Source organism: Miniopterus schreibersii (assembly GCF_964146895.1).
Source record: "Miniopterus schreibersii genome assembly, chromosome: 2".
Classification (NCBI taxonomy): Eukaryota; Metazoa; Chordata; class Mammalia; order Chiroptera; family Miniopteridae; genus Miniopterus; species Miniopterus schreibersii.
The window spans coordinates 187272464-187285908 of NC_138102.1; the positions used below are offsets into that span (position 1 = coordinate 187272464).

Below are 13445 nucleotides of genomic sequence, written 5' to 3' on the forward strand. Positions count from 1 at the left end.
TGCCTGCTCCCCACGCACACCTCAGTGCCTCCTGGGCCCCCAGGTGGAGGTCACCACCAGCCGTACCCAGGACCCACAAGGTTACCTCTGTCTCCTGCCAAGCCTGATGTCCCAGGAGTCTTGGCCCGAGGGACATCCCCGGCTCCTGGACAGTAGGAAGCAGAGCCCTGGTCAGGGTGGTGGACACTTGGAAGAGGAGGCAGTGACACTGGGAGAGGCTGGGCCTTGGCCTCTGTCTGGTCTGCCTCTACCTTAGCTCAGAGCCTAGCCTGACTCTGAGTGGGTGGCCCCTTTGTCCCCCGCCCTCAGTCTCCTGTGTAGTGCACACCACCCCGACAAGGGGACACAGGGACAGCAGGGGTCGGGGTCCAACCCTCACTCCGCCTCCTGCAGCCCCTGGGGCTCCTCTCACTGGCCCCCATGGCTGAAGCCCAGCTCTGGCACTCACCACACTGGATGTCACACAGCTGCTCAGGCACTGAGAAGTCCACATCCGTTCTCCAGCCCTGCAGATGGGGCAGATTGGTCAGTGCATCCATGACCCTTAGTGCACCCCACCTGAATCCCAGAGGCTGCTGGGCTGAAGGGGCCCCTGGGGCAAGGCAGGCCTGGGACAGCCTTGGGGAGGAGGGAGTGGCTGATGCCTGGGGGTGGGGGGGTGGGGGGCAGACTGAGGCCTGGAGTGGGGGGATGGGCAGGGCAGCACCACCACCTGGATGCAAGTGTCGGGCCCACAGGCCTTGTCCCTGGGAATGTCCACAAAGGCAGACTCCACTGCGAGGCCAGCCTGGTGGGGAAAGGGGTAGGTCACAGGCAATGGGGGACAGACCAGGCTACTCCATGTCTGTCCCCCCTGCACAGGTATGTGCTGGGAGCATGGGCGTTGGCCCTCTCAGCACTGTCCCCGCAGGCAGCCTCAGGCCTGGAGGGAGGTAGAGGGGCCAGCCGCCCTCCCCAGGGTGGTACCCACCCACCTGGCTCACAGAGCCTGGAGGGAGGGTGGTGGCCTGGAATGTCCGGTGGCAGGCAAGGGCCCAGGTCTTCCTTCGATGACACAGGCACACCTGGAAGCAGGCGGGGCTGGGCGAGAAGAAGGTGACCCGGAGGTGGGTCCGGGAGGGTGCTGGCTGGATGGTCATCTTCCAGGCTGCAGGGGTGGAGGGGTGAGGCCCAGCTCTTCACCCACCCCCATTCCCCCTCCCACGGACCCAGCTCCCTGGCGTCCTGTCTCTCTGGTATTTGCTGCATCCATGCTGCAAAGGGCACAGCCAGCCTCCTGGGTAAGCTCACCTGGGAAGCGTGGCTGTTGGAAAGGGCACCTCACCCAGAAGCCCAGGCTGGTGGAGAACTGTAGAGAGGCAAGGGGCAGGGTGTGGTGGGGTGTGCATTTGGGGGCTCCTCCACGCCCTCTGGAACTGGCTCCCCACCCCAGCCCTTAGCTTACCCACTGTCAGACCAGGAAGGGTGTCAGAGGGGCTGCTGGGAGGGTGGACCCCAGGCTGAGCAAGGCACTGGGGGGAGGTGTAGTGCTGCAGGCACCCTGCCTCAATGCCTCAGGCCTTCCGCGTGCCTCTCAGACTCCCTCCCCAAGTTCAGGTGGTGCAAGTGGCGGCTGTGGCCAGGCCCACTCACCTTGAGGCAGAGCTGGGGCTGGGTGTCCACCAGTGAGTACTGCACCTGAGGGGGGCTCAGGTCAGGGCCCTGGCCGACTGTGGTCACCCCCACCTCCCCCTTTGTGGGCACTCACCCTGCCATGTGCAGGCCGGTGTGAGTGCTCCAGCTCATGGCAGGGGGCCCCTGGATCTGGGCACCAGCACAGGCTCACGTGGCCGCTCACGGGACAGGCAGGCTCCCAGCTCAGTGCCTGGGTCCCTGGGTGGTAGTGGATGGCCTTCCACAGCGCCTCCGTGTCTGCAGGGACCCGCCCCCAGGGCTCAAATCAACTGGACCCTACCTTGGCCGCCAGTGGGCGAAAGGACCTGGCATCTGCACGACAGGTGCACCGGGGCCAGACACGCAAGTGCAGTTCTCCTGTGGGTCTCTGGCCTGGCCCGAGGCTGTGACTGTGTGTGCCCGGTGTCGCTGAGCAGAGCAGAGGGCAGGTACCCCTCTTGTACCTTCAGAGACCCCCTCTCAACAAGACTTGGATCTTCCAGGTGAGCCAGGCCATGGCATGTGCATGCGTGTGCACTGGGCACACACACGCAGTTCCCACCACCTGGAGGGGCTTGCGTGGCACATACCTTTCACTACATGTAGTCTGCCCCGTGCCTCAGCCCTTCCAGCTGGACCAGGCCTGCCCCCACCCTGCTGGACACTCCTGACCTGCCCATCTCCCACCCTTCTCTCTTCCCTCTCTCCCCCAGACCACTGGGCACCACAGGGCACTTGCCATTTTCAAAGGGGCAGATCTGGGTCCGCACAGCATCTGGGGTCGCAGACCAGCTCTATGGGAGAGGCTGGGGTCAGTGCAGGGCCTGCCCATTCCTTTGTCCCCTCCTGGCAGTCGAGGCCACACCCTCACTGACCTCGAGGCACAGGCAGGGCAGCTCCTGGCTGTAGGGCAGAGAGACCATCCCAGAGACACTGTTCGCTGTCACCTGCAGTGGACCGGACCAAACCCAGTGCTGAGGAGCTGGGGGTGGGGGCCAGGACAGGGCGGGGCTGGGGCTGGGGGAATGCAACCTTGGGGGTGGTAGGCGGGGCCTGGGCCTGGAAGGGCGGGGCGTTGAGCGGGTCAGGGACCCAGGGCAAGGTGCCAGCTGGCCGCCAGGTGCATGCCAGGCCTTGCCCGCGGCTCACCTGCACCAGCTCGCCTACGGCCTCACAGGTGAACCACTTGAGGCAGAGCCGCAGGTAGTAGTCGGTGCCCCCAGAGGCCTCGGGCACCTGGACCAGAACGACCTTGCGGCTGCGGTCCACCCAGTAGGACAGCTTCCTGGCTGTAGGGGCGTGGCAAGGGGAGGTCACGCGGGGACCAGAAGTACCAGACACAGGGGCTCCCCTGAGAGCTCCGAGGTGGTGACCCCTGGCATTGGGAGGCATTCACCTGAGGCCCCATCCTGATTTCCTTCATGGGGTGGGAGGAAAACCCCAGAGGGAGGCTGTGGCGCCCGCAGCAACCTGAGGGTCATCTCAGGTAGGCTGAGGTCCCACCTGAGGAGGGGGCTCACCGAAGCAGTCGGGCACGTTCCTCCCCACGGCCTCATCACCACAGTCTGCAAACGACAGAGGCAACTGTGGGCTCTGCCTGCTCTGCCTGAGGGGCCGCCCCCCAGCCAGGCCTCTGTCCATGTGGTTCCCAGAAGTCCCTCCTCTCCAGGGAGGCTGTGCCCCAAATTAAGCCTGACGATTGATCTTGATCATGCCAGCCCTGCCCCCTGCCCTGGGTGACCAGACATCAGTCCCTGGAGGCCAGATGGCAGCTGTGCCCGGGCCTGTCCCCTTGGCTCTCACCTTCCACTTGGTACTGCTGTTCCAGCTGCACCTTACAGAAGTGGGGGATGGTCCTCAGGGTGACATAGAGTCTCTCAGCCACGCTGACCTCAAAGCAGTCAAAGTGCACCTGGAGCTGGGCAGGTACAGGTGTGAGCCAGGTGGACCTGGGGCCTCTGTCCACCCCTGGCCAGGCCAGCTCCACCTGGCACAGCTAGAACCCAGGACCTGGAAGCAGAGGAGTGGTGCCCATTCCCTGGGTCTTGGGTGGCAGAGCCCTAGGACCAGCTGTGGACAGGTGGCTGTGAGGGGAGGGCAGACTGGAGCAGGCCAGGGGTCAGCTGTTGTGGCTCCGCAAAGGCTTGGGGCTGAACTGGCAGGTCCAGGTCAGACCCTGGCCTTACCTGCTGCCCCACGTGCAGCCGGCGAGAGGCCCTGGGGACCCGCACGCTGTGACAGTGTGTCTCCTGGGTGTTGAGGCTCATGAAGCAGGCCTCCAGGCCCCGCAGGCTCTCTGGTGGAAGGAGGGGCCACGTCATTCATCAGACCTTGGCGTGAAACCCCTTCCTCCCCTCCTCTCTGGGAAGTGCAGTTAGCAGGGTTCCCTGCCAGCCCTGCATTGCTGTGGGGGTTAAAGGTGCCCTGAGCCCACCACCCTCTCCCTGGGTGGCACCCTCTCACCATGCAGCGTGAGGGAGGCCTGCACACGCAGCAGCAGGGAGCAGCCGTCGTGGGGGGCACACTTCATGGCGGTGGAGAGCGTCAGGGCCCTTAGGACTGACGGGGACATGGACGCTGGGGGTTGCCGGCAGAAGCTGCTCAATATGCTCCCTGGGGAGCGAGAAGGGGGTGAGTGCCACAGGGCTCCCTGGCGCCCAGGGAAGCTTCGTGGTGGTCAGGCCAGCAGGGGGAGCTCTGGGGCTGCACAGTCTGGGGAGGGGTCCTTGTGACATTGCCCAGTGCAATCAGGACAGGTCCCCTGGTGGATGGTGGACCGGCCCCTGAGCCCTGCTCAGACTGGGTTGGGCATCTGGAGTGGGGCCAGGTGAGTGGAGCAGGCTGCACCTGAGCTGAGGAAATGGGGCGGACAGTCTGGGCAGACAAAGTGGCCAGAGTCCGCAGGACAGAGCCAGAGATGGGAGAGCATCCTGAGCGAATTAGCCTCAGACTGAGCACTGCTCTGGTCCTGCCAAAAAAAACCCTTAAAAACCAGATCCCCAAAACATCAAGCCGTTTACAAGTGACTTAGCTATATTCCAGAAAAGGCTCAAGAATATTTGTAGGAATAAAAAATATATTCAGCACATGACAGGATAAAATTCAATAAAAAATTATAAGCCGTGCAAAGAATCACGGAAAACACGGCCCAACATGAGGAGAAAAGTCTATTATTTAAGACTGACACAGATACTAGAATTAGTAGACAAGAACATTAAGACAATTATTATAGCTGTACTCACATGTTCAAAAAGTTAATTATCGACATAAGAGACATTTTTTAAAAAATCCAAATCCAACTTCCAGCACTGAAAACAACTACATTCAGACAGGATTAATAGCAGATTGGACATTGACCAAAAATACTAAAAAAGACTGGGGAACTGACATAGCAATAGAAACTATCCAAAATAAACAGAAAGTGCCGATCATGCTGCTGTAATAACGAAAAATGCATCAGCGAGCTGTTTATGAAATTAGGGTTCCAGAGGGAATGGGGGAAATGAGAAAAAGCCGGAGAAATGATACAAATGTTTCAAAACTTGATGAACACAAGAAATGATACAAATGTTTCAAAACTTAAACACAAGGAATGATACAAATGTTTCAAAACTTGATGAATACAAGAAATGATACAAATGTTTCAAAACTTGATGAACACAAGAAGTGATACAAATGTTTCAAAACTTGAACACAAGAAATGATACAAATGTTTCAAAACTTGATGAACACAAGAAATGACACAAATGTTTCAAAACTTGATGAACACGATACAAGAAGCTGTCCCAGAGCTAAAGTGGGAGAGACACGAAGAGAATGACAACCCGGCGCAGCACGATTGATTTGCTCGAAGGCAGCGACGGAGAGAAGGTTGTAGAAGCCCCGGAGGAAAGGAGAGGCTTGTACAGAGGAACAAAGACGAGCGTGGGCAGGTCGTGTTGGCAGCAGTGCCGGTGAGGAGACGGGAGAAAACCTCTAACCTGGAGAGAGACGGACCTGCCGCCCGAGAATCCTACACCCCGGGAACATCTCTCCCAAAAGGAAGGGTCAGTAAAGACTAGCATACGAGAGGCGAGAGAGCTCATCAGAAGACCCGACAAGCTACAGAGAGAACAAAAAGTGAAACTCCTCTGGCAGGAAGGAAAATGATACCAGATGGAAACTGTATCCAAGAAAGAAAGAACACCGGGGGCCACATACACAAGTCGTTTTCTTTGTATCCTCTTATCCTATCCCATGTGCCTGCAGAAATGTCTAAACAATGTTTTCCTAATATAGATCATATTTATTTCTATACAGGGGCTTTGGAGTAAAATTTATTTTTAATTTTTTTAAATCTTCACCTGAGGATATGTTTTTATTGATTTTTAGAGAGAAAAGAAGGGAGAGAGAGAGAGAGAAACATTGATGAGATCGGTTGCCTCCCGCGTGCGCCCCGACCAGGGATGGGACCCGCAGCCTCGGTATGTGCCCTGACGGGGAATCGAACCTGCAGCCTGTCGGTGCCCAGGACGCCGCACCAACTGAGCCACTCAGCCAGGGCTGGAGTGAAATTTATTTTAACTTTCCTCCTAATATATTCTACATCAATCATATTCCTTTTAGTAAATATAAGCGGTGTTTACAAAGATAATAAAGCTATTTTAAGTGGCCTGTCATTTTACAATGGAAAAGTCTGAGAAGAGGAAGTGGGGTTTCCATACGTCGCTGGTGGGGATGTAAAGTGGCGTGGAATTCGTGACTTCACACTCGGCGAGCCCAAGTGCCCCAGGCCAGGGACAGGGAGGGGACCCCAGCTGTGGGCAGACCTGACCCCCAGGGAGGACACGGCGGCCCTGGTGGCCGGGAGGGCAGCACATCCCCCCCCACCCGAGATGTACTCACAGTTCTTGAGGCTCTTGCAGATGAAGCCCTGGAGACAAAACAGAGAGAGAGGGTGGGAAGTCACTTCTGCCACCTCTTGTCCCACCTGAACCCGGCCTGGGGAAAGCCAGGGGAGACCCTTGGTGCTGCGCTCCCGGGGAGGTGTGGGGTGCCACGGTCCCTCTCCTCTTCCATATCTGGGAACACTGGCCCTGTGGAAGCCCAGCCCGAGGGTCTGCATGCATTGGTCACGCAGTAAACGGTGTAGCCTGGAGCCCCATGGACCTTCAGGCCCCATTGCCCCAGGCTGCGTAGGTGCCCAAGAGCAGGATGGGTGCTGCCCTAGGGCACAGGAGGGCAAGACCCGTGATCAACAGTGACACCGGTGGCCTCCAGAAGCAACAGGGGGGTGACCTCTGTCCCTTTCCCAGAGTGAACTGGCCACCTAGTGACCCCAGGAAGCTGGGACAGTGGGCTGGGGGGCTCAAGATGGGGACCTGGGCTCCCTGCTGGTGGCACCGGTGGGAGGAAGAAAGATAAAACTGGGGTCCACTTCTGTTCCTTGGATTTGGGAGCAGGCACCCTGCTGGTCCTGTCGTCTCATTTTGGAATAGTGTTAGGTTTGGGGGAGTTCACCCAGCATCCCCTGATGTCAACATCTCACTGAGTGATGGCACGTTGGTGGCGCATCACCATTGGTTAAGCTCCAGCTGAAGGTGCATCTCATCCCGTTTCCACTAATGTCTGTTTTCTGTCCTACATCACAGAGGCCTCCCCCATCTTTTGATTCCCACCCTGCTGTCACTGTCCCATTTTCTGACCATGGTAACATCTCCGTGGGGACAGCCTGCGAGCCCGTCCTCCATCTCCAGCTGCCACAAGACCCACTGAGGTCAGAGAAACACAGGCTGGACAGGACACCTTGACCCTGCAGCCCTGCCCACCTGGTGGCCCCTCGAGAACGTGACTGAGCAGGAGTGGGGAGGGCAGGAGACCCACACAGACTGGGAGCTATGGGCCGTGGTGTCTGGTGGAGGCAGGTGAATGTGGTCTCGTAGCCCTCTGGCCCTTCAGTGCTTTTGGGAACACAGGAAGAGGGGTCAGCAGGGGCAAAGGTTGAGGCCAGAGAATGCCTGTGGGTTGTGCTGCCAGGAAGCCCCACTGTCCGGGAACAGGGGAGAGGGCTAACCCGGAGCCCTGGGGCCTTGCAAAGGGCCAGCTGGACATGGAGAAGCTGGAAGTTGCTGGGGTTTTCCGTTGGGCCTCTCGGGGCTTCCCGGCCCAACTTGGAGGGTGGGGAGGGAGTGTCTGTGGGGAGGGACCCCCGAGGCACACCCCTTTGAGGTGAGGTCTGGGTCCCCTGGTCCCATCTTGCTTGAGTCCATCCAGCTGGAGGAAGGGACCCAGTGTCCTGGGCTTAACTGTAGGAAGACCAGCGGGGTGGGACAGGGAGGCCCCTGATGGCTCTATGCACCGTGAGGCCTTGCCTTCCCGGTCACCCCACAGGCAACATTTGCCCTGTGGCCTGTTCCTGTCCTCCCAGCCTTGACTGCCTGGTCATCAAGGAGAGTGGCCAAGGCTTAGAACAGCCCTCCGGCAACACATTCTGGACAGAAACCTCCCATTGTCCCCTCCTGCTCTGGCTCCTGTCCCTGCGCCCTCACCCCGTATGCTGACCAGCACCCTCCCCCCTTAGCTGCAAGCTGCCCCATCCCTCCCCCTCCCCTAACCCCACTGCCAGGCCACCCCACTGTGGGCAGTGAACCCCTCTCCTCCTGCCTGTGGCCTCCTGTCCTCTCCAGCCCCTCCCTTCCTTCCAAGGTTCTTTCTCCGGCTCATTCCCAGGGCTGGCGCCCGGTCCTCAGCCCTGACTGCCCAGTCCCCTCCCGGTGTGGGACAGCCTCGCCCCGGCCTCTACCCCGGCACCCACCAGCTCTCCACATCTGATGGGCTCTCAAACCCCGTATTTCAAAGCTAGTTTCTCCCCTTCATGAACACTGGCCCCCATCTCGGACTGGCTCCTCCGTCGGCCCCGAGGCTCGGGGCTGCCCTAAGCCACCATACTTTCATCCTTCCTGCTGCACCCAGGAGCCCTCCTGCCACCTCCACACACACAGGGCACCCCAGAGCCACCCCTCCTGCTCTGCGTCCCCCCCACACCACCACCTGGACTCGCCTGTTTCCTCTGCAGCCTAAGGGAACCGCCCCAGCCCCCAGGGGCCAGCACCTCAGATCTGAGCCCAGCTCCGAGCCTCTGAGGCCCTGCCTGGCCCTTGCCCGGTGCTCCAGCCACCCTGAGCCCCCTCTGTCCCTCGCTGAGGTCCCCAGCCTTCTGCTGGACACACTCCCAGGCTCTTGGAGCTGCCTTTCATGCTGAAGGAGGACCGATATCCCCACGTGTCCCCACGTGTCCCCAGGGGCCCAGCCACCGCTGAGAGTCACCCATGAGCCCTGGACCCAGGCTGCCCCTACCCAAGGCTCTCCTTTCCTCCTCAGCAGTGCCCACCACTGCTAGTTCTGTGTGTGTTTACATTTAGACCACTGGTCTCTGGGGTGGCGTCTAGCTCCCTGCTGTCCCACACCTGGACCGGTGCACACAATAGGTGCTCCATCAGGTCCCCCATCCCCCTGCCCAGGCCACCTCCTGGGCTTTGGCCGGCTGTGCTGTGGCCAGCCTTGGCGCTGGGGCACCTCCTGGGATGCACCACGCTTCTCATGGCAGATCTTCCAGGACCTCCCATGGGTGAGGTTGAGTCACCCGGCTCTGCCCAGAAAAGTCCCGGGACACCACCACTGCCAAGCTGTGTCCTTGCCTGGAGGCCCCTTCCCGCCCAGGATGAGCGTGTTCCCCGGAGCATTTCCTCATTGGAGCCAGGGCCCTGGGTAATGCAACGGGGCTCAGGGAAGCTGGGCTGGGCTCCAGGCTGCCCCTAACTATCTCCTCAGAGGTAGGGTCACAGATGTGCCAGCTCACCTGCCCCTGGGGCTCTAGGCAAACATCTCCTAGAGCAGTGCGGCAGGGCCAGCCGGGCACCTCGCAGGGAGCCCCAGGCCCCCAGGGCCCCCTCAGCCTCCTGCCACCCACCACCCCCGGGCCCCCACACTCTCCACCTGTTGCTCCTGTGTGCTCAGGGTGCCAAGCCAGTGCCCACCCACGGAGGAACCAGGGCCCCCTCAAGATGAGAGTTTGGAGGGGCCAGGGGCTCACCGGAGAACAGGAGAGGCCACATTCTGTGATCCGGGGGATGGCCAGGCTCTGGTAGGTGCTCCAGGCCAGTGACAGGAGTGCGAGGGCTCGCCCCGCCAGCATGGCCCTCGTGGCAGCGTGTGCGCCTGGGGATGGGGTGAGCGTGCAGGGCGCCCTGTGCAGCTGCTCCTGCCTCCCCGGCGGTAGCTCCGGCTCCCAAAACAAACAGGAGCTGACACTGCTGCGCGCTGGCTCCCGGTGGAATGAGCCCAAGTGGGCCGGCCGAGAAACCACAGCCCAACTTCCCACCTGCCCCGGCTCGCGCTGTGGGCTCATGGACTTTGGCCAGACGCCCGTGGGGTTTCTAGGCTGCCAGGCTCCTGAAGCTTGAGTCACTGGGGTCCCAGTGGACCCAGCAATAGGACAGGGCTGCCTGCGGGGCTGTGTGATCAGGGAGCCGTCCCCATACCCGACGGCCCCGGGCACACCCCTCCTGAGGGCAGGGGATGGATGGTGGCTGAGGACCCTGGTGGTCTAGCTCTGCAGTCAGCTGCAGGAGCCGTCTTGGGCACCTGCACCCCTTCTCTAGCCCCCACCCCCGGGGACAGCTCTCTCCTGGAGTGGGACCTGGGACTCCACCCCGAGTCCTGAGCACCCACCACCTCTCTGGATTAGAAAGGGCCTTTGCCAAGCTCTCTGGTCACTGTCCCTCACCCTAGAGGGCAGGGCCCCCCAAGGTCTGTAGCGCTGAGCCTGGCTTCGGCTCAGGAACCACTCTGAGCTCTTTTCTCACTTGAATCTTCTGGTTTGCTGGAGACATTTCCAGACAGAGGCTTGGGGTGTCCATCTGCCTCCAGGCCCGCCAGCCAGTGCAGGGCAGTGGGCAGGAGAGAGCCCAGGTGTGGCTTTGGGCCTGCGGTCTCCTCCCTCCCCGGGCAGGCACTGTCCCATGTGTGGGGGACATGTGAAGGGGTGCATCGCTGGGGAGCCCCCAGGTGTGCTGGGCCCAGGGGGCTGGGGAATCTGTCTGAAAACCCCACAGGGCACCCCACGCGTAGAGTGGCACCATCACCAGGCCTGGCACCCAGGTCCTTGGGGTGGCCCTTGGTGCAGAGGGAGCTGAGGGCTCCATGAAGTAACTTGGACCCAGGCAGGAGTGAACTGCGGAGGCCCCCTGAGGGAACGTCACCTCAGAAGATGGAGCCTGCCAGCAGATGTCACCCTCCTGCCACTCTGGCCTGGGTGCCAGAGCCCACCACCCAGCCTCCCTCTCTCCTGGGCCAGTGCCCCAGCCCTGCGCCCAGCTGGTCTGAGGTCACCCGTGGTGATGTAACTGAGGATGGAGCCCCCACCCCTGCTGTGTTCACCTGTGGCCACAGTGTGTGTGTGGGGGGGACGCCAGCCTTCACACCAGGTGGCACAGTCACTGCTACACCAGGTGACTCCCTGGGCACAGTCTCCTCGGAGTGAGGAGGCCCACGGAGTGAGTGAGAGACACCCCAGTGGAGCCACTGACGCCCGAAGCCCCCCCGCTGTGGCCGCACTAGGGCAGGCCCCCTCCACCAGGTGACACACCTGCTCCTGGAACTGGCATCCGCATGCCAAGGAGTGATCAGGAGACAGGAAATCCAACCACGTGACTGTTGGAAAGACGGGCCCTCAGGGGGAGAAGCTTGGACGGGATGAGCCTCCAGGGCTCCTGCCTTGACTCTGAGGGCTGGGGGGTTCCAGACCTTCCCAATGTCCACAAAGAACTGGCCCTGACCACTCCTTGCAGCCCTCTCACCCTGTGTAGGCTCAGGGGGCTGACACCCCAGCTTGAGCCCGGAGAGTCTGCAGGGGCTCCTCCAAAACCTGCGTGGCCCCCTGACAGCGGAGGGCCCGGGAGTCCTGCTGCGGTGGCGTGGGAGGGGCCTGGCCCTCGCCCAGCGCCACGGTGGAAGGAGGCACGGGAGTGCGACGAGCCTGGACCAGCGGAGCAAGACTTTTGTTGAGTGAGTGAATTAAATGGCATCCTGATCGAGACCTCGGGCTGGGAGATGGGAGCTCCCAGCAAGGGGGGGCTCCAGAGGAGGGACCCATTCTCACCTGCCCGAGGGGGCGCCTTCCTCTGGCTGGGTCTTGGCTGGGTGAGGGGGGTGGGTTGTGGGATGCAGGTATCAGGATGGGCTGGGGGCCCCATAAGAAATAGCCTGGTCAGCCCAGACCGGCGTGGCTCAGTGGATCAGGTGGGTCCCAGGGCAGCAGCCTGGTCCTGCTGGACCACTACCTGCGGGGTGACTGTAGGGAATTACGAACAAGCTCAACTTCCCAGGAGCCCTCAGCCCTATCACCACCATGAGCCTCCCCCAAAGCCAGCTGAGTGTCCACCCTCAGGAGCAGGGCCCAGCAGTGTCCACCCAGTGTCCCTGGACTCTCTTGCTTAGGAGACCAGAGTGAAGGACACCTGCAGGCCCTCCCACTAGCCCAGAAAGAGCCACTTTCTCCAACTCTTCCTCCAGCCCTGAACCCACCTGGCCCTCCTCAAGACAGGACATGCCCCGGAAGACCAGTTCCTTCCACCTGGCGTGCCCGAGCTCAGACCGCTGGAGCCGAGGCCCCGTCCCCACTGGGCCTGGATCAACAAGGGCCGTGGGCGCAGGCTGGATGCCAGGAGACGGGCTGGTTGGCAGCTGCCCATCCCGCTGCCAGCACGCTAGGTCAGGACCCCGAGCTCCAGGTAGGTCAGTGGCTGGAGGGGCTCAGTATGGAGAACGGAGTGTCAGGACCAGGGGATCAGCCCAGGCTGACGGACAGCCCCTGGCCCGGGGGTGATGCTGTTTTGCCTGCTGTCCGCCTCGGGCGCACTGGCAGCTGGGGCAGCTGTCCACCTCGTGGGCAGGCTCAGCTCTTCTCTGGCCCATCCAGGACCTTGCTGGGTGAGGGTGCGGAGGCTGGTGGCCATGCAGTGGGCAGGCCTGCCAAGGTTATGGCAGGCAAGGGTGGGCTGGCCGGCCCTCTACAAGGCCACTCCACCCCCACCCCACCCCGCCCTGGTGGGCAGAAGGAAACTGCGGCTTCACAAAGATTTTCACAGCTGCTTAGACGCCCAGGGCTGGTGAGGTCAGTAGGCAGGTGGGATCTGGGCCCCTCCGAGAAGCAGGGTCCTAGGCCACCCCCACAGGCCTCTAGTGCTCATCCTGTGGGCCCTGGCAACAGCCCTTGCTCCAGGCTGCCCCCAGGTCTCTGGCCCCTCCTTAGGGAGTGGGTGGGCCTGTGCTGAGAGCCCCTTCTCTTGGGTTGCTCAGGCCCTGGTGAGGAAATGGGGAGGGTGGGGCGAAGGGGGCTCCCCAGGCGTCTGGCCTTGGGGCCCGGATGGTCCCCAGCCAGCGATCTTATACCGGGAACACCATGTCTGCCATAGCTGCCCTCTGCCAAGGGCCCGGCTGAGTCACTGCTCCCTGGGGTTCAGGTGGTGTCTGAATAGTTTAGGTGGCTGTGGGGCTACCCGGTGCCCATGCAAAGCAGATTGCAGCTTCCTGGAGCCTGGAGCAGCCGCTGGGGCCAGCCTGGCCCCCGGGACAAGCCAGGGCGTGTGCTGGGCACATGAAATTGTGGGAGGCAGGGGGTTAGGGCTGGGGCTTGCACAGGGTGGGAGGCCGCATCTGGGGTTAGCAGGCACAGTGCCCCAGGGGTGGCAGCTCCTTTTTTTAAAAAAAACAACACAAAACAATTCTCACCCAAGAATATGTTTTTATAAATT

General features: G+C 61.2%; 1 protein-coding gene across 1 annotated transcript; it reads right to left on the reverse strand.

Moving 5' to 3' along the window:
* Positions 1-305: 305 nt before the first annotated feature.
* Positions 306-9826, reverse strand: IL17REL (interleukin 17 receptor E like; the record flags this gene model as incomplete). The annotated part of the gene is made up of 14 exons (XM_081127841.1): positions 306-506; positions 707-787; positions 975-1147; positions 1291-1348; positions 1633-1677; positions 1748-1911; positions 2369-2447; positions 2529-2600; positions 2803-2942; positions 3457-3571; positions 3840-3949; positions 4117-4266; positions 6538-6565; positions 9725-9826. The coding sequence occupies 14 exons, from the start codon at positions 9824-9826 to the stop codon at positions 306-308; spliced, it is 1518 nt and encodes a 505-aa protein (XP_080983967.1).
* Between the last annotated feature and the right edge of the window lie 3619 nt (positions 9827-13445).